General features: G+C 40.3%; 1 protein-coding gene across 1 annotated transcript; it reads left to right on the forward strand.

Annotated features, from left to right (window-relative positions):
* Positions 1–21,416: 21,416 nt before the first annotated feature.
* LOC103108221 (vomeronasal type-1 receptor 90-like) lies at positions 21,417–22,852 on the forward strand. The gene has a single exon (XM_007517118.2). The coding sequence runs from the start codon at positions 21,929–21,931 to the stop codon at positions 22,850–22,852; it is 924 nt and encodes a 307-aa protein (XP_007517180.1). The 5' UTR covers positions 21,417–21,928.
* The last annotated feature ends 515 nt before the right edge of the window (positions 22,853–23,367 follow it).

Raw genomic sequence — 23,367 nt, forward strand, 5'->3', positions numbered from 1 at the left:
GATATGGGAGAGGAGAGGAGAAGAGAGGAGAGGAGAGGAGAGAAACAGATCTGCTGCTGCTTCTAAAACATTTCTATTTGGCTGTGTCTAATGGACACAATGCATCTCAATGGTATTTAGCAAATTTGTGTTTAAAAATGGAGAAAATACTGTCTCAGGGCAAGGTTCTAAATGTCCAAATGAAGTAATCTCTACCTGTTTTTTTTTTCTCTCTCTCTCTCTCTCTCTCTGTTTCTCTCTCTGTGTGTGTCTGTCTGTCTGTCTCTCTTTTTACCATTGCTCTGCTCAACTCTGGCTTTAAATAGTTTTGGGGATCAAACCTGGGAACTCAGGAAACTCAGGTATGAACAGAATTTGCATAACCATTATGCTATCTCCTCAGTCCTTCCACTTGAGTTTTTGATGTATCCTAGAAGAATGCAGAGGAGCTGGCTGCAGTACCAGAAAACTTCTGCCTCTCAGTTTGACATGGACAGTTTTCTCTCTCACTCACTGCTCAGAGTGATGTGGTTGTTTGGGGTCCTCCTCCAGGAAGTGCATTAGCGGCCCAGGCTGGAGTGACTGGTGAGCCTTTCAACACCTTGGCCCGGCTTCTGCCCGTCAAAAGGAGCAGCAGGCCATTTCAGGAGTGAGGATCCAGGTAGCAACACCACTTCCTTCCTTCCACACTCTAGCAGCCAGGACCTGGCCATGTGATTCTGAGCTTTAAGGAACATTAGAGAATAGTCTTGGGGACTGGGATCTCTGAGCATCTGCCAGATCTGCCACAGTGGGCAGGAAGATCAAGAGGATATTTTGTGTCCTGTAATAACTCTCCTGTGTTCTATTCTGTGTCACTCTGCTCTGTTCTGTGATTCCATTCTCTGAGATCCTATCATATTCTATTCTATTCTATTCTATTCTATTCTATTCTATTCTATTCTATTCTATTCTATTCTATTCTATTCTATTCTAATCTATTGTTTTCAATTCTAGGATATTCCCTCTGTGACATTCTACCAGTTCCTATTTTGTGATATTCTTTTATATTCTATTTTGTGATAATTCATTGTATTCTGTTCTATGATAGTTTATCCTATCTGATATTATTTTATCTTTTTTTAAATGGGTGACTTAGTATTAATTTACAAAATTATGTGATAATGGGTATAATTCCACACCATTGCCACCTCCAGAGTTCTATGTCCCCTTCCTTCCACTGGAAACTACAGTAGTTCTTCCAGGATCACTGAAGTGGGTTGACTGTTATTTCTATAATCATACCTCTCTCCATTTCTATCTATCTATCTATCTATCTATCTATCTATCTATCTATCTATCATCTATCTTTCTACATATATGTTTGTCCATCTGTTCTATGGTCCTGCCTTCTCTTCCTTTCTAAGCCACACATATATTGATTGTTACTTCCAAATGTCCTTCCTTTTGTCGTCCTTCTCTCTCCAGGTCTTGAGTTCAGAGCCCTCTGGTCATTTTGTCCAAACATTTCTCCTATCCTATCTTATCCTGCCATCTTCTCCTCTGCTATCCTATTGTAGTCTGTGGTGGCTCTGCTAGGTGGCAACAATGTAGGTGGCTGGATTTGGGATAGATGTGATTTTGACTCTGGGATAGGCAAGTCCTACTGATGATCAGAAGTGACTAAAAAGGGGGGGGGGAAAGAAGCTAAAAACATTCCCAGGGTTTTGGGTTTGGGGAGCATGGGTGGTGGTGGTCAGGAGAGGGTTGGGACTCCTCAGAGGAAAGAGACTTAGGGCAGGAAAACTCGTGACTGGTGAAATGCCCTGTGTTTGCACTGTTCTAGCTGAGACATCTATCATATGGATATGTGGCAAGGGCTGTAGGCTGAAGGGAGAAGTGGGAAAGTCACCGGCCAGGGCTATCATTGAGGACCATGCTTCCTCCGGGGAGTGGGAGAGAAGTCAGGTGGGTGAATGGGAGTGCAGGAGGTGGAACCAACAGCAATAGGCAATGTTTCTCTCACTGAGGAGAGTCAGGTGAAGGGACTCACCTGGCTTGTTAACAGTTCAGATCTCGGAGCACTGAAATTTGATGAATTTTATAAAGTATTGTTTTGTCTTTGTGGCCTCCGAAATCCTTGCTGTGTCACCATACTGGTCAGCTGATGTGTGCAGAGAGATATTTTTGAGTAGCATGGAGCTAACAGTCTCTTGAGTTAGCTGGAAGGCAGGACCACAGGGTGCTCAGGATGCCTTATGCATGAGGCTCCGTTTGTTATTCTGCTTTAGATCAGCCACAGCTGAGTGCTTAGATCATTAGCCTGTCCCCCCTGGAAGCCCTGCAACCCCAACTGTGCTCTTGGTCTTTTGGGTTCCCAGGAATTCAATTCAGCCCATGGAAAGTTCATTTCTAGATTTTACTTTAAAAATTTTTCAGTTAGTTTCCTTCTGTTCTTTTTCTTTCTTTTTTTTTTGGGGGGGGCCTACTGGGCTTTCATGCCTGCCTGTTTTCAGCACTCCCTATGGATTCTTGTTTTATTTTGCTTTTTCCTCTTTCCAGACAGAGGGTGAGAGACAGGGAGAGGGAGAAGAAGAGACACCATGGCACCTACCTCTCCACTGGTTATGAAGCTTTCCCCCTTGCATGGTGCTGTGGGGCTGGGACTGGGGTCCTTGAGCATGGCCAAGTGTATGCTCTATTGTATGAGCTGTCTCCCAAACCCCTTGGCCAGCCTCCTTCTGAACTCCCACTATTACAAACACCCCAGTCGAATGCCTTTTAGTGGGTGCCTCTACACTAGGTAGTCCTGGCTAAGCTGAAAGAAAGAAAAGACCTTGCATGGGGGGTAGGGGTAAGGGTAGGGTAGGGTTCTCAGGCTCTTTTAGACAGATGAATGGAGCTTATAATTCAGTTCTTCCACTGCCCCAGTACCTGCTGGGTTGTAATTTTTTTTTTCTTTATTTTGGCCAATCTTACTGGCTTTGAATTTTCAGAGAGTGCAAGTGGGCAGCCCTGTCTAGTATCTGATCTGAGTGGAAATGCTTCCAATTATTCATTGAGTATGATGTTTGCTGTAGGTTTGTTATATATAGACTCCACTATCTTCATGAATTTTCTATCGATTCCCTTTTTTTGTAGAGTTTTGATCATAAAGGGATGTTGTATTTTGTCAAAGGCTTTCTCTGCATCTTTTGATATGACCATGTGGTTTTTGGTCTTGCTTTTGTTGATGTGGTGTATCACGTTGATTGATTTATGTATATTAAACCAACCTTGCATCCCTGGGATAAATCCCACTTGGTCATGATGAACAATCTTTTTAATATACTGCTGTATCCGGTTGGCTAGAATTTTGTTCAATATGTTAGCATCTATGTTCATCAGAGATATTGGTCTGTAGTTTTCTTTTTTGGTTGTGTCCCTGTCTGCTTTTGGTATCAAAGTGATGTTGGCTTCATAGAAACTAGAAGGGCGTATTCCAGTGTCTTCTGGAAGACTTTTAAAAGTAGAGGTATTAGTTCTTCTTTGAAGGTTTTGTAGAATTCATTTGTAAAACCATCTGGTCCAGGACTTTTATTCTTGGAAACCTTTTTGATAGCTGTTTCAATGTCATTAGCTGTGATGGGCCTGTTCATGTTATCTAGTTCCTCTTTACTTAATTTTGGAAGTTCATAGGTATCTAGGAAATCGTCCATTTCGTCCAGGTTATCTAGCTTGGTGGCGTATAGTTGTTCATAGAAGACTTGCATGATATGTTGAATTTCTACGGTGTCTGTTGTGATATCTTCTCTTTCACTTATGATCCGATTTATTTGGGTACACAGAATATTCTTAATGAAGTCTGCATTTTCATGTGGCAGAAATCCTCTGAGTAGTGCTGTGTTGTCCACCATGATTTCTCACTGATGATCTAGGAAAATTGGGAATCAAATCTCTTAATACTTCAATCACAGGATGTAACAAATCCTCAACTTTGTTCAAAGACATGGTTGGACATCAGAAATGATCTGGAGCTATTGACATGCTGGGGTGCATATTCCCATTTTGAGATTTATTCCATGGGTTTCTAGGAAATGACAAAGGGACCTCTGCCCTTCATCTCTGGCCAGAATGGAAATCTTTTTTTTTTTTTTTTTCCTCCTCCAGGGTTGTTGCTGGGCTCGGTGCCTGCACCATGAATCCACCGCTCCTGGAGGCCATTTTTCCCCCCTTTTGTTGCCCTTGTTGTAGCTTCATTGTGGTTATTATTATTGCCCTTGTTGACGCAGTTCGTTGTTGGATAGGACAGAGAGAAATGGAGAGAGGAGGGGAAGACAGAGAAGGGGAGAGAAAGATAGACACCTGCAGACCTGCTTCACCGTCTGTGAAGCGACTCCCCTGCAGGTGGGGAGCCGGGGGCTTGAACCGGGATCCTTACGCCGGTTCCTGCGCTTTGTGCCACATGCGCTTAACCCGCTGCGCCACCGCCCGACCCCCTGGAAATTTTTTAATGTGAAAGCATGAAATATAAAAGTGACAGAATGGAAATCATGAAACTCATGAGTGATGTTACCTGGAAACCATACATTCTCTTAGAGAATCTACCTGAATTGGCCATCCCCACCACACTGCAAAGAGTGGACGCTTGGAGCCACTGTGACCTCACACAGCAGGAATCTCTGACTCCAAAGCACATATTACAGAGTGTGGAGTGAGACTGCACTAATTGGATCTTAGAGTCAAATGGTACAACTTGGTGCAACCTGCCATGATCATTACACCTCTGGTTCCTCTAGGCAGATGTACCAAGGGATCTGGTGGAAAACTTTCAAGCACACTTCTTCCAGATTGTTAGTTTCCAGCAGAGAATAAAGTTAGAAGACAGGTAAAATGCTCATTGGGGACACTCTGGCTCTGTCCTCCCCAGTTGGCTCTTATCACCTTTGTGCAGACACTACAATTGCAGGTCTGCAGAGATGAGGCAATGCCAGCCTGGCCTTTAAACTCTGCAGGTGCTTCTGATATGCTCAGCTCAGTCCACATGTTTCTTTATTCCTCAGACTTAGAACCAGGAGTGGCTTCAGTATTAGGCAGGTCATGGAAGGAGGTAAATTGACCCTATCAATGAAGTTTAGATGTTTTTAGATCCAGCTCTAGCCATTCCATAGCTCAAAAGTTTGCTTTCTGAGAGATACAAAGGGAAAATTTCTTTTTGTATTTTGTTTTTAAATCTCTCTCTCTCTCAATTGAGATAGAGGAAGAGAGAGGTACATAGAGAGACACCTGCAGCACTTCTTCTCCACTTGTGAAGCTTCCCCGCTGCAGGTGGTGACTGGAGGCTTGAACCTGGGACCTTGTGCACTGTAATACGTGTGCTTAACTAGGTGCATCACCACCAGGCCCCAGAAAAATTTCTTCTTATATTTACCCTTTAATTCAATAGCATAAAAATTTATTTTTACATGATATAGTCTATTAATTTTGGGTTCTTTGTCATTAGTCTTATTCTAATGACTTTCTTTTATTTGCTGTATGAGTTTTCAAGATACATATCGTATAATCTAGTAACATTAATAATTCATATTCAAGTAAGGTTTTAGTTATAACTCTAGTTTTTATTAGATAGTCATTTCTCTTATCTCCATAAGTGGTTAGTAATATTATGTATTATAATAAGTATCTTTGTAGTCTTTATTTTTTTTAAATCTCTATTGGGGGATTAATGGTTTATAGTTGTCAGTAAAATATAATAGTTTGTACATCCGTAACATTTCCCAGTTTTCCACATAACAATTCAACCCCCACTAAGTCCTCTTCTGCCATCATGATCTAGGGCCCACACACCCCCACCCCCAGAGTCTTTTACTTTGTTGAAATACACCGATTCCAGGCCAAGTCTCTGTAGTCTTTATAATAAAAGTAATTACATGGGAATAATTTTCAAAAATTTATTGAACTGGGGCCTTGTGAATGTGTGACTTCACTGATTCTTTGCCACTTATTTATTCAGACAGAGACCCAGAGAGACACAATAGCACCAGCATTGCCACTACCCCCCTTCACCCACCCCCACCCCACTCATTTTGCAGAGAATGGAATCTGGACCTCATATATGACTACCCAGCCAACCCCTGACATCAAACTCTTTAGAAGGGGATGGTTTTCAGTACATCAAACATTGACTTGTAGAATTTAATCTCATATTCCCTACAACATATCTAACAGTACTTTCTCATGAGGGTATAATCTCCTTGGATTTCTTAAGTTTAAACTAGATACTCTCATTGCTTACAGCTGGCAGGTAGGATATTTTTCACATTATAGTTTCTCACTGCAAGGTTGCAGTTGCTTTAAAAATCAAGAAAGCAAGGTGGAGACAATGGTGATTTTTTTTTTTCCTTGTTTGCCTGAGAGCCAGGGGCCCTAATCTGGTGTGGCAAGGAGAAAAAGTATTTGAGCTCATTTATATATTTTTTCTGCTTACTGTTCATTTTTTCAACATACCACTTCCACTTTAATAGGTAATGACAAGGCTGAGAGCCATTTAGTTGTGGGGAAACACAGGACAACATGAGCCCCATCTGACACCGACCTTTGCGCATGGGCTTCGGGTTTTGCATTTTTCATGTACTTAGTGCAAACAGAGAAATGAATGTGCTACCCAGATGTCTGAGTGAGGATAAAAGAAAGCAAATGTTTAGAAAAAGTCAGAATCTCGCTCTAGTTTTATCATTAGGTTTCTTTCTCAGGCAGACAGATTACCTTTCAGAACTGACCAGGGTTCTAGTTCTGCCAGCTTAATATTTATGCTCAGGAGTTTCTGGGCTTTCTTGTGTCTTGACTTTGTAATAATATTGCTTCTATTCTCCTTCTCCTCCTCCTCCTCCTCCTCCTCCTCCTCCTCCTTCTCCTTCTCCTTCTACTTCTCCTTCTTCTTCTCCTCCTCCTTCTCCTCTTCCTTCTTCGATTTTATTTATTAATGAGAAAGATAGGAGGAAAGAGAGAAAGAACCATAAAACAGAATATCATTGTGTCAGAAGGAATGCAATTCTGAGACATGTTGCAACATGGGTGAACCTTAAGGCACTATGCTGAGTTTCAAAAGCCAGTTGAAAAAAGACAAATGTTTTATGACTCAGTGATTCTACTTTTTTATGATTTAGAAAAAACTGTTTTATTTATTGGATAGAGGAATGGGGAGCTAGAGAGGGATAGAAAAGGAGAGATAGCTGCAGACCTGCTGTACCACTTGTGAAGCTTCCCCCTAGCAGGTGGAGAGTGGGGGCCTTGAACTAGAGTTCTCGCATGTGGTGACATGTACAGACCCACCACCAGCATGGGGCCCAGTTATTCTATTTTGCATCTATTCTAGAATAATGCACTGAGAGCAAGCAAATTCATTAAAATAGAATTATTACAGGGCTGGGGCAGAGGGGAAAGAATATGGAGTTATTGTCTAATGGGGAAAGAGTTTCACTTCAGGATGATGAGAAAACCCTGGAGAGGAACAATGTTGGTTGCTCCACAGTGTGAATATACTCAGTGCAGATACCTATACTTGAAATGGTTGCGTGGCGACGTTCATATTATTACGTATATCACATATGTTTCGTAGTTTTCTTGTACCTGCTTCACTAAATGTAATCAGTGTTGACTGTTTGAATCGCTGAGTAGTACTCCATAGTATATATGTCCCATCACTTCTTTATTCAGAGTTCCCTCCGTAGACATTTAGGCTGCTTCCATTCCTGAGCTTTTGTGAGTAATGCAGTTAGCAACATGGGGGTGTATATGTTCCTTCAAAATAGTACATTCGTGTTCTTTGGGTACATGCCCAAGAGTGGCGTTGTTGGACCCTGAAGCATTTCCATTTTTGTTTGTTTTAGAGCCCTCGTTACTGTTAAACAAAGGGCCTATAGCAGCTCACATCCCCAGCAAGACTGCATCCTTCACTCACAGCATACAGGCCCAGTTAGTTAGTTAATTAATTAATTAATTAATTAAATTATTTATTTTTAATGGGTGTACTACATATCAGAAAAGGCCTGGGATTAGTCACATGTAGTGGGAACATATGGACATTTGAAGCCATCACAGGACGTCTGGTCAGTTGAAAAACTGATCGAGGGGGCCAGGTGGTAGTGCACAGGGTTAAGCCCACATGGCACAAAGTACGAAGAACTGGCTCAAGGATCATAGTTTGAGCCCCAGGTTCCTCACCTGCACAGAAGTTGCTACACATGTGGTGAAGCAGGTCTGCAGGTGTCTATCTTTCTCTCCTCCTCTCTCAGTTTCTTTCTGTTCTTTCAAACAACAGCAGCAACAACAACAATGGAAAAAAGATGGCCCTTGGAGCAGTGTATTCATAGTGTGAGCACCAAGCCCCAGTGATAACCCTGGAGGCAGAAAAAAAAAAGCCAAAAACCAAAAAAAACAGGACACTTGGAATAATAGGTCTGGCTTAGAAAGGAAGAGAGGGCAGGGCCATAGGAAAAAACAAAAGGCAAATATATATAAATATTGATAGACAGTTAAAAAAAATAGTCAAGCCTTACCTATGATCTTGGGAGAACTACTATAGTTTCCAATGGAGGGAATGGGGACACAGCACTCTGGTGGTGGGAATGGTGTGCAGTTGTACCCCTGTTATATTATAATTCTGTAAGTTAATATTAAATCATTAATAAAAAAGCATCAGCAGATATGTGTATTAGGAAATAGTTTTATTATCTTTTATTTTATGTGTTTAATATTTTGTGTAGCACATTGTTTTTTTAAACTTAAGATTTTTTAAAGACCTAAACATGTTTCATCTATATCTAGTCCATTTATCTTAAGTGTACTGTTGCATTACATTATTACATCTGTTTATTTCTTGCTTCCCAAACTTTTGATAATACATAGCTGGAAATAAAATGCAAAACAACCGGTCCTCATGGCTTCTTTTTTTAAAAATTTATTTCTTTATTGGGGAATTAATGTTTTACATTCAACAGTAAATACAATAGTTTGTACATGCATAACATTCCCCAGTTTCCCATTTAACAATACAACCCCCGCTATGTCATGGCTTCTTACTATCATTACAAGGTTACATTTTAACATCACATTTAACCTGAAAGCAAAAAATCTAAAACTGGTAGAGAGGAAATCATCGTGCACGCGAACCCATGTGTTCTACATGAAATCAAACTTGGGATGAAGGTTCCATCAGGCTGTAGAGAGAGGGTAGTCTGATTCACTTAAGACTCAGAATGTAAGGGGCCAGGTGGTGACACACCTGGTTAAACATTCAGATTGCAGTGCACAAGGATGCAGGTTCAAGCCCCTGGTCCTCAACTGCAGGGGGAAAGCTTCATGTTATATCATGAGTGGTGAAGCAGGGCTGCAGGTGTCTCTCTGTCTGTCTCCCTCTCTATCTCCCCTTCTCCTCTTGATTTCTGGCTTTCTCTATCCAATAATAAATAAATAAAAATATTGAAAAAAAACTCACAAGGTATTAAGAACCTCTCACCCCAGAGCACTGTGGGAGATTGTACTACCTAGGTTTTAAAAAAAAATTTACTGGGAGTCCGGCGGAAGCACAGCAGGTTAAGCGCTCGTGGCGCAAAGCACAAGGACCAGTGGAAGGATCCTGGTTTGAGCCCCTGGCTCCCCACCTGCAGGGAGGTCGCTTCACAAGCGGTAAAGCAGGCCTGCAGGTGTCTTTCTCTTCTCCTCTCTGTTTTCCCCTCCTCTCTCGATTTCTCTCTGTCCTATCCAACAACAAAAACAATAATAACTAGAACAATAAAAAACAAGGGCAACAAAAGGGAATACACAAATATTGGAAAACTAATAAAATTTACTTATTTACTCAGGATAGAGATAGAAAAATTGAGAGGGAAAAGGGAGATGGATAAGGATGGAGATGGAGGGAGAGAGATTGAGAACTGTAGCACTATTGCCCTTCTCACTTGCATGAGGGGGCTGTGGGCTTGAAGCTGGGCCTTTGTGCACTGTAATGTGTGTGTTCTACCAGGAGCACCACTGCAGTAACTGGCTTTTATGATCAAAGTTAGTAGATTTGGTGAATTCTACATGATTGTTACCTTCAGATCCCTACACAGATGTGGCAAGAGAATTGATGGAAAACTTTTGAGCACAGCTCTTCCCAGATTATTAGTTTCCAGGAAAGAATAAAGTTAGGAGACAAGTAAAATGCTCACTGGGGACACCCTGTCTCTGTCGTCCCCAGTTGGCTCTTGTCACCTTTGTGCAGACACTACAACTGCAGGTCTGCAGAGAGACGAGGCAATGCCAGCCTGGCCTTTAAATTCTGCAGGTGATTTTCAACAGACACAGATCACCACACACACCTATCTGGGTAAGTGCCTCTTAATTGTTCACATTTAGAATTGTTGGCAAATGAAGTGAGTATGGGAAAGGGAAACTTGGATCTACTAGTGAGGTTTTGGTAACCTTACATTCAGATCTATAGTCCACAACTTAAGAGGATTTGTTTTCTGAGTAATGCAAAGGGGTATTACCTTTGATATTTATTCTTTATTTTGGTGACAAATCTTTTTTTTACATATATCTTTGTTTACATACGAAACACTTAGCCCAATATTCTCATTCATTTATCTGATTATTTTGCTTCATATGAAGTTTTCAATATGCATACTGTTTAGTTGTTTTATATTAAATCACTCCTACTTCACATTAACCAAAGAACTCATAAGTTTTTTTAAAAAATTTTATTAGTGACAATATTGATCTACAGAATTATGAGATAACAGGGGCAGAATTCCACACCATTCTCACCATTAAATTTCTGTGTTCTCATTCCCTCCGTTGGAAGCTGCAGTAGTTCTCCCAAGGTCACAGGTGTGGGATGACTATTATTTCTGTAACTATCTCTTTTTGTATATATTTGCCCCTTTTAATATGGTCTTACCTTCTCTTCCTTTCTAAGTCGCACCTATACCTATAATTACTTTTGAATGTCCTTCCTTTTTCCTTCTCTTTCCGGGTCTTGATGGAATTGGAGTTCAGAGCCCTCTGGTCATCTTCCCCTGACATTTCTCCCCTTTGGGGAATATGGACCAAAATTCTTCTTCTTCTTCTTCTTCTTCTTCTTCTTCTTCTTCTTCTTCTTCTTATTATTATTATTATTATTATTATTATTATTATTTGCCTTCAGGGTTATCACTGGGACTCAGTGCCTGCACTATGAATCCACTTCTTCTGGAGGCTATTTTTCCCATTTTGTTGCCCTTGTTGTTGCCCTTATTGTGGTTGTTATTGTTGTTCAAGCTTTTGTTGTTGTTGGATAGGACAGAGAGAAATGGAGAGAGGAGGGGAAGACAGAGAGGGGGAGAGAGAGATAGACACCTGCAGACCTGCCTCACCGCTTGTGAAGCAACCCCCCTGCAGGTGGGGAGCCGGGGGCTCGAACCGGGATCCTTACGTCGGTCCTTGCACTTTGTACCATGTGCGCTTAATTTGCTGTGCTACCGCCCAGTCCCCATTTTGTTTGTTTGTTTTGGGGTTTCTTGTTTGTTTGTTTTTGTTTTTAACAGAGCACTGAACAGCTCTGGTTTATGGTGGTGCAGAGGATTGAACCTGGGACTTTGAAGCCTCAGGCATAAGAGTCTCTTTGCATAGCCATTATGCTCTCTACCCCTGCCCGAGAACTCATAAATTTTAACTCTCTCTATTTTTTACAGATAGAGACAGAGATGGAGAGAGAAACAGAGACAGAGGGGTTGTGCACTTGGCAAAGCAGCACACTGTCCATGTGAGATAAGAGGAGTATAAGTGCACAACGTTTCCACCACCAGAGTTCTCTGCCCCCATCCTCTCCATTGGAAACTGCAGTGGTTCTCCCAAGAAACAGATATGGGTTGACTATTATTTCTATAACTATCTATATTTATATATATTTCCCCATTTTTGTCCCTTCTATGGTCCTGCTTTCTCTTCCTTTCTAAGTTACTACTTCCAAAGATCCTTCCTTTTTTCCTCTTCTCTCTCTGGATCCTGATGAATTGGAACTCCAAAAGCCCAACCCAAACCGACTAAGGGTTTCTTTCTGTTGTATTTTTCTCTTTTGATCTTAAAGGTCAAAAGAGAAAAAAGGTCCAAAGGTCACTGCTGATTGCAGTGACCTTAAGATCACAGTCCATTTGTGGATGTTTTGTGTCATGTTATCTATTAGGATTTTGGGTAATGGTAGACTGAAATTTTTCATTTTTTAAAATTAATTAATTAATTAATTGGATAGAGACAGAGAGAAGCTGAGGAGGAAGGGGGAGATAGGGAGGGAGAGAGGAAGAGAGACACCTGAAGCCCTACTTCACCACTCATGAAGCTCCCCTGTGTCCCCCACCCACCTCACCTACAGGTAGGGACTAGGCTCTTGAACCCGAGTCCTTGCACTTGGTGGAATGTGTGTCTGACTGTCTGTACCACCACCAGGTTCTCAAGAATGTGAACTTTCTGCATTGATCACTATCATTATCAGGGGATTAAAAGCATTCTTAACTGACTTGTCTTTGGTCTGAGAGCGACTCAGACTTCGCTCTTAGCTCTGAGATTTCCCAGTGGTAAATTTTCAAAGAGATCATTCAGATTTCTATTTGGCATTTTAAAAAAATCATTTTATTGGAGGGAAATAAGGGCCTGTGTGTCAGCTGTTGGCATATAGGTAGAGCCTTTTACTGCCTCTTGTGAGCTGTCTGCACACGGCCACCACCACCCATCCAACACTCTCTCCCTCTCTCTTTCTCTTTTATTTATTTTATTTATTTAGATTTTATTTATTTATCAATGAGAAGATAAGAGGAGAGAGAGGGAGAGAGAACTAGACATCACTTGTACATGTGCTGCCTGGAATTAAACTCAACAAATATTTATTATTATTTATTTTTATTTTTATTTTTACCAGAGCACTGCTAAGCTCTGGCTTATGGTGGTATGGGGGGCTTGAACCAGGGACTTTGGAGCCTCAGGCATGAGAGTCTCCTTGCATAACTATTGAGCTATCTACCCTGGCTTCTTTTTTCTTTTTCTTTCTTCCTTTTGTTTCTTTCATTCATTCTTTTTTTTTTTTTTTGCAGATTTCCTCACTCATACTCACTAGTAATTATAGAAATTGCTACATACCCATTGTTACGCCAGATGCTGCTGATTCAGGCATTGTCTTGTTCTTGAAATCTAAAATCAGGTTGATTTAGGAAGCTGTGCTGCAGTGTATAATGGTGGCAGGACGCATTAAGATGAATCCCTACATTATAATCCTGATGGCATCTGAAGTATTCACTTAGATTACTGAATGTGGTAATATCTATCAACTCCAACAATTTATCTTGCTTTTCCCCTTAGATACTTATTAGGTGTTTCTTCTCACCGGAAACATGAAGAAAAGCAACAAAATCACCACTTTGACTGCCATAAGAAAGTCTTATGTCTGAAATTGTCATCAGGGTCACAGTGGACACCACCTTCTTCTCTTCCATGTCCACACCTCCCTTCTCAAGCACAGGCCCAAACCAGATAGCTGGACCTCTGATCACTTGGCTCTGATCCACATAATGGTGACAGTAACTCGGGTTTCATTACTAGTTTGATTCTCTAATTTTTGAGATGCCATTAATTACACAATAAGTTCTCCATGTGTCCAGGTTGGTGAGAGATTTGTTTGTACTGCTTCTCTGTTGAACACCTTCTGGGTTATCATCTTTTGCCCTCAAATCGGTATTTCGGCAACATTCAGCCCTAACTCCTCACATCACAGTGTGTATTCCCTTTATGTCCACTGGTGTTCAGTTCTTCCTGTCCACTATTGCTTCACATAATGTGGCCTCACTTGGTCTTCTGGTTACCACTCATCCCCGAGTCATTTCTTTCCTTACTTGTTCACCAAACAGGTGACCTTCCAAGATGTCTCCTTTAGAGAACTCATGACCCACTCAAGTGGATGCATCCTGATTCTCTAGTATAGACCTCAGCAGTTGTCCCAGCATCTTTTTTAAAAATAATTTTTATTTATTTTCCCTTTTGTTGCCCTTGTTTTTATTGTTGTTGTAGTTATTGTTGTTGATGTCGTTGTTGTTGGATAGGACAGAGAGAAATGGAGAGGGGAGAGGAAGACAGAGAGGGGGAGAGAAAGATAGACAACTGCAGACCTGCTTCACCACTGGTGAAGCGACTCTTCTGTAGGTGGGGAGCTGGGGGCTCGAACCAGGATCCTTACGCCGGTCCTTGCACTTTGTGCTATGTGCACTTAACCCGCTGCACTACCGCCCGACTCCCCTCCCAGCATCTTTACAGCACCAACCTTTCTCCCAAAGCACATCCAGAAGAAGGGGCTTCCCAGATAATTCTGTTGCTCGTGAGTCTCCTTATGGTCATGAGCTTTTTGGATTGTATTGTTTATCTTTCTTTCATTTGCAGAAACAATGACTCAGTTTGTGAAAGTATCCAGAAACTGATGACCTCTGGCAACACCACTGTCATTCCTTTGGTACTAATTAGACCTGAAAAGCACATTATCAGGGTTCTAAGTTCTATATGGGGGAATAATAGTAACTGTTTCATTTCAGCACTTGACAGTTCTATTGTTTTTCTTAAGCTTCTATTTTTAATTTCATATTTTGTTAACATTTTTTCTTCTGAAAAAATTAATTGCACAGGAACTTTTATTTTTTTAAAACATTTATTTATTTTAATTAGAGATATAGAAACAGAGAGAGGGAGCGAAAGTGGGAGAGAGAAAGGTAGAGATATTAGGCTATTACGTATCTCTAGTTTACAGTGGTGCTGGGGATTGAACCTGGCAACTCAGAGTCTCTGGCATGAAAGTTTTTGGCAGGTGCTGTCTCCCCAGCCCAGGAAACTTTTAATTCTGATGCTTGTGCAGATGATAAGTTATAAATTTACTGTTTTATTACTGTAAAAAATAAATTGTTCTTCCATCTCTATTACTAAAACATGTTCATCTAACCTTATTTGGTAAATCATGTTATATCCAGTGCATCTTGAGATAGTTGGTTAATCACAGGAAGATAAATAATAGCATAAGCATCGTTTAATTGATTAGTATACTTGAAGTCATTCCTATTGTGACAATTCATTTCTGTCTTTTATTGAGAAAATGCTGTTTTACAAGATTGTGTTGCTTCAGGGATATAATTTTACACTTCCTCAGAATATATTAGTTTTTTTTTCTTTTGCCTCCAGGGTTATTACTGATGCTCAGTGCCTGCACTGTGAACCCACTGCTTCTGTTGGACATTTTTTTCCATTTTGTTGCCCTTGTTGTTGTTGTTATTATTATTGTTGCTATTGCTGTTGTTGTTGTTGGATAGGACAGAGAGGGGGCAGAGAAAGACAGACACCAGAAGACTTGCTTCACCGCTCATGAAGCGACCCCCTTGCAGGTGGGTAGCCGGAGACTTGAACCAGAATCCTCAGGCCGGTCCTTGAGCTTCACGCCATGTACGGTTAACCTGTTGCGCCACTGCCCGGCCCCCTCAAAATATGTTAATACATTCACCTTTCACCCTGATGTCAAAAAAACAACAAACAGAATTACTGAGATAAAAAATGCCATTACTGGGACTATCGATCAACCAGTCAATGCCCATGTTCAGCAGGGAAGCAATTACAGGAGCCAGACCTTCCACCTTCTGCATCCCACAATGACCCTGGGTCATGCTCCCAGAGGGTTAAAGAATAGGAGAGCTATCAGGGGAGGGGATGGGATATGGAGTTCTGGTAGTGGGAACTGTGTGGAGTTGTACCCCTCTTATCCTATGGTTTTGTCAATGTCTCCTTTTTTACATTAAAAAATGCCATTAGCAGTGCAGGAGGGTTCCTTTGACCCCACACCCTCTCCAGCATTTGCTGCTGTTACCTTTTCTGATGTATGACATTCTCACAGGAGTGAAGTGATATCTCATTGTTGTCTTGATTTGCATTTCTCTGACAGTCAGAGACTTGGAACATTTTTCATGTGTTTCTCGGCCTTTTGGATCTCTTCTGTGGTGAATATTCTGTCCAAGTCCTCCCCCCATTTTTGGATGGGGTTATTTGTTGTCTTGTTGTTGAGTCTGGCAAGCTCTTTATATATGTTGGTTATTAAACTCTTGTCTGATGTATGGCATGTAAAGATCTTCTCCCATTCTGTGAGGGGTCTCTTGGTTTGGGTAGTGGTTTCTTTTGCTGTGAAGAAGCTTTTTAATTTCATGTAGTCCCATAGGTTTATACTTGCCTTAGTCTTCTTTGTAATTGGATTCGTTTCATTGAAAATGTCGCTAAAATTTATGTGGAAAAGAGTTCTGCCAATATTTTCCTCTAAGTATTTGATAGTTTGTGGTCTAACATCCAAGTCCTTGATCCACTTGGAATTTACTTTTGTATTTGGTGAAATACAGTGATTCAGTTTCATTCTTCTGCATGTTTCAACCCATTGTTTCCAACACCATTTGTTGAAGAGACTCTGCTTTCCCCATTTAACAGTCTGGGCCCCTTTGTCAAAGATTAGATGTCCATAGGTGTGGGGGCTTATTCTGGGCTCTCAATTCTATTCCACTGGTCAGTGTCTATTCATGTTCCAGTACCAAGCAGTTTCGATGACAATGGCCCTATGATACAGTTTGAGATCTGGGAGTGTGATGCCTCCAGTTCTGTTCTTTCTTCTCAAGATTGTTTTGGCAATTCTAGGTCTTTTCTGGTTCCAGATAAATATTTGTAGCATTTTTTCTATTCTCCTAAAAAATGTGCTTGGGATCTTGATGGGGATAGCATTAAATTTGTAGATGGCTCTGGGCAATATATTCATTTTGATGATGTTAATTCTTCTAACCCATGAACATGGTGATATATCCTAAAGAACCCAACACATCCATCCAAAAAGATCTGTGTACACATATGTTCTTGGCAGCACAATTTGTAATAGCCAAAACCTGGAAGCAACCCAGGTGTCCAACAACAGATGAGTGGCTGAGCAAGCTGTGGTATATATACACAATGGAATACTACTCAGCTGTAAAAAATGGTGACTTCACCGTTTTCAGCCGATCTTGGATGGACCTTGAAAAAATCATGTTGAGTGAAATAAGTCAGAAACAGAAGGATGAATATGGGATGATCTCACTCTCAGGCCGAAGTTGAAAAACAAGACCAGAAAAGAAAACACAAGTAGAACCTGAAATGGAATTGGCGTATTGCACCAAAGTAAAAGACTCTAGGGTGGGTGGGTGGAGAGAATACAGGTCCATGAAGGATGATAAATGACATAGTGGGGGTTGTATTGTTAAATGGGAAACTGGGGAATGTTATGCATGTACAAACTATTGTATTTACTGTTGAATGTAAAACATTAATTTCCCAATAAAAAAATAAATTTTTAAAATATGCCCTTGATCTTAATCTTACATATAAGAAGATGCAATTATTTTATTAATCTTTTATTTTTCCATCTCTTTTCCTTCAAGTTCATAAATTGTTTATTTTCATAAACATTTTCATGAATATATATTTTAAAATTTTTATGGGGGAATTAATGGTTTACAGTAAGCAGTAAATACAGTTGTTGGTATATGTGTAAATTTTCTGTAAAACACTCTCATCCTCAGCCTATGTCCCTTCCATTATTATGCACCAGCATGTAAGCCCCCTCCCAGAATCCTTTACTTTGGTGCAACACACCAAACCCAGTTCAAGTTCTGCTTTGTGTTCCCTTCTGTTCTTATTTCTCAACTTTCGTCTGTGAGTGAGATCATCCCATATTCATCCTTCTCTTTCCAGCTTCTCTCACTTCACATGATTCCTTTAAGCTCCATCTAAGATGAGGTGAAGAAGGTGACTTCATCATTTTTTTAAAAAAAATACTATATTGTCTTTATTTATTTATTTATTCCCTTTTGTTGCCCTTGATTTTTTTTAATTGTACTTATTATTATTGTTGTTCTTGATGTTGTCATTGTTGGATAGGACAGAGAGAAATGGAGAGGAGGGGAAGACAGAGAGGGGGAGAAAAAGATAGACACCTGCAGACCTGCTTCACCACTTGCAAAGCAACTCCCCTGCAGGTGGGGAGCTGGGGGCTGGAACCGGGATCCTTATGCCTGTCAGTGCGCTTTGCACCACCTGCCCTTAACCCACTGCGCTACCGCTCGACTCCCAACTTCATCATTTTTAATAGCTGAGTAGTATTCCATTGTGTAGACCACTACTTCCTTAGCCACTCATCTGTTGTTGGACACCTAGGTTGCTCCCAGGTTTTAGCTATTTCAAATTTGGTACTATGAACATAGGTATACACAGATCTTTTTGGATGGGTGTGTTTGGTTCCTTAGGATATAACCCTCAGAGAGGGATTGCTGGGCCATAGGGTAGGTCCATGTCTGAATACTTGGGTAGAGAATAATGGTATTATTATCCTACTCAGGGCACTGCTTAAAGAGGGGAGAACATATATATCTTGGAACTGAGTGTAAAGCAAGTCCTAGTTTTGACTTCTATTAGCTCTTGAACTGCTTGCGTGTGATATTTCTTATATCAAATGTTAATGATCACAATAGCACTGTCTCTGCCAAGATGGAACCAGCTGCTGGCATTCATGCTTTTTAACTTGATATAATCTCATTTGTTTAATCTTGTTTTGTTTCACTTGCCCATGTGGTTGCATCTCCAAATACACACTTGATATTAAGGTCCTGAAATGTTTCACTGTATGTATTTCTATTTTATCATTTCATTTCTAATATACAGGTCAATGATCCATTTTGATTTAATTTTGCATATGGGGTTAAGTGGTGTTCTAATTTCACCTTTCTACACATAACTGTCCACTTTTCCCATGACTGTTGTGGAAGAGACCTTCTTTTTCCCATTGAGTAGTTTTGGCCCCTTTGCCATGTATTAAGTATATACGGTCTTATTTCTATATTCTTTATCCTGTTCTGTTATATTCTGTTGTTGATCCAAGTATATATATTTTTTGTTCCAGTACCACACTGTTTTAATTAGTATTACTTAGGAAGATAAACTGAAGTCAGGGAGCATAATGCCTCCATTTTCCTTATTAGTGTTCTGGCTATTCAAGTTTTTTTTTTTTTTTCATTTTTCTCTTTGCCCCTGAGCCTGAAATCTGATATGCCAGTGGATCCAAGTTATTGTCTGGGGAGATGATGTCATGGCTGGAAAAAAGACCAGAAAGCTGGATCAGGGAAAGAGCGTAGCTCCTTAATATGGGAAAGGGGTATAAATATTGTTGACTGTAAGCCATATACAAATTTAATGCTATCCCCATCAAGATCCCTACCACATTCTTCAGGAGAAACGAACAAATGCTACAAATATTTATCTGGAACCAGAAAAGACCTAGAATTGCCAAAACAATCTTGAGAAGAAAGAACAGAACTGGAGGTATCACACTCCCAGATCTCAAATTGTATTATAGGGCCATTGTCATCAAAACTGCTTGGTACTGGAACATGAATAGACACTGACCAGTGGAATAGAATTGAGAGGCCAGAATAAGCCCCCACACCTATGGACACCTAATCTTTGACAAAGGTGGCCAGACTATTAAATGGGGAAAGCAGAGTCTCTTCAACAAATTATGTTGGAAAAAAATGAGTTGAAACATGCAGAAGAATGAAACTGAACCACTGTATTTCACCAAATACAAAATTAAGTTCAGGTGAATCAAGGACTTGGATGTTAGACCACAAACTATCAGATACTTAGAGGAAAATATTTGCAGAACTCTTTTCCACATAAATTTTAAAGACATCTTCAATGAAAATTAATCCAATTACAAAGAAGACTAAGGCAAGCATAAACCTATGGGAGTAGATCAAATTAAAAAGCTTCTGCACAGCAAAATAAACCACGGCCCAAACCAAGAGACCCCTCACAGAATGAGAGAAGATCTTTACATGCCATAAATCAGACAAGAGTTTAATAACCAACATATATAAAGAGCTTGCCAAACTCAACAACAAGAAAACAACCCCATCCAAAAATGGGGGGAGGACATGGACAGAATATTCATCACAGAAGAGATCCAAAAGGTCAAGAAACACATGAAGAAATGTTCCAAGTCTCTGACTGTCAGAGAAATGCAAATCAAGACAACAATGAGATATCACTTCACTCCTGTGAGAATGTCATACATCAGAAAAGGTAACAGCAGCAAATGCTGGAGAGGGTGTGGGGTCAAAGGAACCCTCCTACACTGCTGGTGGGAATGTCAATTGGTCCAACCTCTGTGGAGAACAGTCTGGAGAACTCTCAGAAGGCTAGAAATGGACCTACCCTTTGATCCTGCAATTCCTCTCCCGGGGATATATCCTAGGGATCCCAACACACCCATCCAAAAAGATCTGTGTACACATATGTTCTTGGCAGCACAATTTGTAATAGCCAAAACCTGGAAGCAACCCAGGTGTCCAACAACAGATGAGTGGCTGAGCAAGCTGTGGTATATATACACAATGGAATACTACTCAGATGTTAAAAATGGTGACTTCACCGTTTTCAGACGATCTTGGATGGATCTTGAAAAATTCATGTTGAGTGAAGTAAGTCAGAAACAGAAGGATGAATATGGGATGATCTCACTCTCAGGCCGAAGTTGAAAAACAAGATCAGAAGAGAAAACACAAGTAGAACCTGAATTGGAATTGGTGTATTGCACCAAAGTAAAAGATTCTGGGGTGGGTGTGGGTGGGGGGCGAGAATACAGGTCCAAGAAGGATGACAGAGGACCTAGTGGGGGTTGTATTGTTATATGGAAAACTGAGAAATGTCATACATGTACAAACTATTGTATTTACTATAGAATGTAAAACATTAATTCCCCAATAAAGAAATTTAAAAAAAAGAAAACTGACATTGGATTTTTCTTAGGCATTGTGTTAAGTATCTTGATCGCTTTCAAGAAAGATGGCTATTCAGTACTATTTATTCTTCTAGCTCATTAACAAAAGATTTTCTTTATTTCTTTTGACAATTTCCTGTAGTTTTCATCATAAAGATCCTTCATCTCTGTTTTAGATTCACCCCAAATTATATGTGTGTGTATGTTTGTGGATATGTATGTGTTTTAGATAGAGATAGAAAGGGATAATGGAAGAGAACATAGCACCAAAACCTCCTTCAGTGAGGTGGGGGTTGGGCTCAAACCTGGGTGGTGCACATGGCAAAGCAGCACGCTATCCAAGTGAGCTATTTTGCTGGCCCTGCATTTTATCCTTTTGGCATCATCTGTAAATAGGATTCTTTTCTTCATTTTCCTTGCCTCCTTTTGATGGGAAAAAGTTGAGACATTCTTAAGAGATGCCTTAACAATCTCATGCCATATCTTTAAAGGACTAATAGTCATAATAATAGCTAACATTTCTATAGAAGTCATTGTGTGAGATAGTTTTTTTTTTTTATTAGATTTGGCATGCTATTTAATCTTTCTGTAATGACAAGATCTCTCAGTTTTGGTAATGTGATTATTTTTCCATTAACTCATCAACCGACTTCAGCAGATCTGTCATTTTAGTTGAATCAATACCTAAGGAAACCAGGTCACTTAATAATACTATCAGCCTATTCAAGTTCTTTTTTTCTTTTTGCCATAAGCATTGTAACAAAACAACAAACATATGACATTATTTGAGGGCTTTGCAGTGAATATTGTTTTTGATAGGGTCTTCTTTCAACCTTGTGAAATTGTATACGAAAAGTGTTGACCTGTGATTTTAGGGAGAAGAGTATAAAGTGGGAATGAAATAGAGATTAGTGATGGCATCTGGGGAATGTGAAGGTCGGTTTGAGTACATCGGCGTGAGAAACGATGCAGAAGGATTTACCCACATATTTTGTTGATGGCTATAATAATACAGGTTGATATTTATGAGGGCAGTAATGTTTCTGATAATTTTTTTTTTTGCTTTTCTTCTCAGCTTTTTTTTTTTTTAGCTATATATTCCTTTTCTCCATGAATTTGAGTGAAGACATGAAACTTCATGCTATTGTTGCCACAAGAAATGCCTTTTTCTCTGAAGTTGGCATTGGGACCTTAGCTAACACCTTCCTTCTTCTCTCCTACACTCTGATATTCCTTCTCCAGAGCAAGCCCAGGCCCATGGATCTGATTATCATTCAGTTGGCTTTAATTCATATAATGGTGCTGATGACAACGGGCTTCCTGGTTACAAACATTTTTGGTTCTTCACACTTCTGGAATGACTTCACCTGTAAATTAGTTATCTATATTAGTAGGTTGTCAAGGAATCTGTCCATTTGTACCTCTTGCCTGCTGAGCATCCTGCAGGCCATCACCCTCAGTCCTCAAAGTTCCTGTCTAGCCAAGTTCAAACATAAATCCTCACAACATAGCCTATATTGCCTTTTTCTCCTATGGCTCTTCAATATGTCCATGAACACACACTTCTTTGTCTCCATTTTTGTCAATCTCAATGTGTCGTCAACCCATGTTCTATTCGTAGCTGAATTCTGCTCTGTTTGGCCTCAGAATTATTTCCTCATGCAGATACTGTTCACACTCATGATCTTCAGAGATGTCACTTTCATTGGGCTCATGCTTCTTTCTAGTGGCTACATGGTGACTGTCTTGTACAGGCACAGGAAGCTGTCTCGACAGCTTCACAGCACCAGCCTTTCCCCCAGAGCAGCTCCAGAAAAAAGAGCCACTCAGACCATCCTACTGCTCATGGGTTTCTTTGGGGTGATGTACATTATGGACTGCATCATGTCCTCCTCAAGAACAGTGTGGGCCAATGACCCAGTTCGTCTTTATGTTCAGGTACTTGTGGCCAATGCCTATGCCACCATTAGTCCTTTTGTGCTAATTAGTACTGAAAAACGATTCATCACATTGAGGAAGACAGTTACTGTTTAGTAATTTAGTGAAGGATAATTTCTCCCAAGATGAACAAATTCATCATTCTCTTCTACATGAATGTGTATGTTTCACATGTTACTCTTAGTCAAGTAGAATATATGTGATCCTGCACTTTCTGCTAGACATTTAACAAAGCATATATTACAAGATAGATGATTTAACCACAGCCTTACCTGGGGTAGGGTAACATACATTTTTTTTTCCTTTTCCTTGCCAAGGTATAGTGAATACTGATCTATAAATTAGTTTTCTTTTTTCATGTATTTAAAAAATACAACACTGGGAGTCGGGCTGTAGCGCAGCAGGTTAAGTGCACGTGGCACAAAGCACAAGGACCGGCGGAAGGATCCCAGTTTGAGCCCCGGCTCCCCACCTGCAGTGGAGTTGCTTCGCAATCAGTGAAGCAAGTCTGCAGGTATCTTTCTCTCCCTCTCTCTGTCTTCCCCTCCTCTCTCCATTTCTCTCTGTCCTATCCAATAATGAGATGACAACATCAAGAATAACAACAATAA

This window comes from Erinaceus europaeus, chromosome 21, assembly GCF_950295315.1.
Source record: "Erinaceus europaeus chromosome 21, mEriEur2.1, whole genome shotgun sequence".
NCBI lineage: Eukaryota > Metazoa > Chordata > Mammalia > Eulipotyphla > Erinaceidae > Erinaceus > Erinaceus europaeus.

Excerpts from the sequence above, each read along its gene's own strand:
- LOC103108221 (XM_007517118.2), top strand. The coding sequence starts at position 21,929 with ATGAATTTGAGTGAAGACATGAAACTTCATGCTATTGTTGCCACAAGA.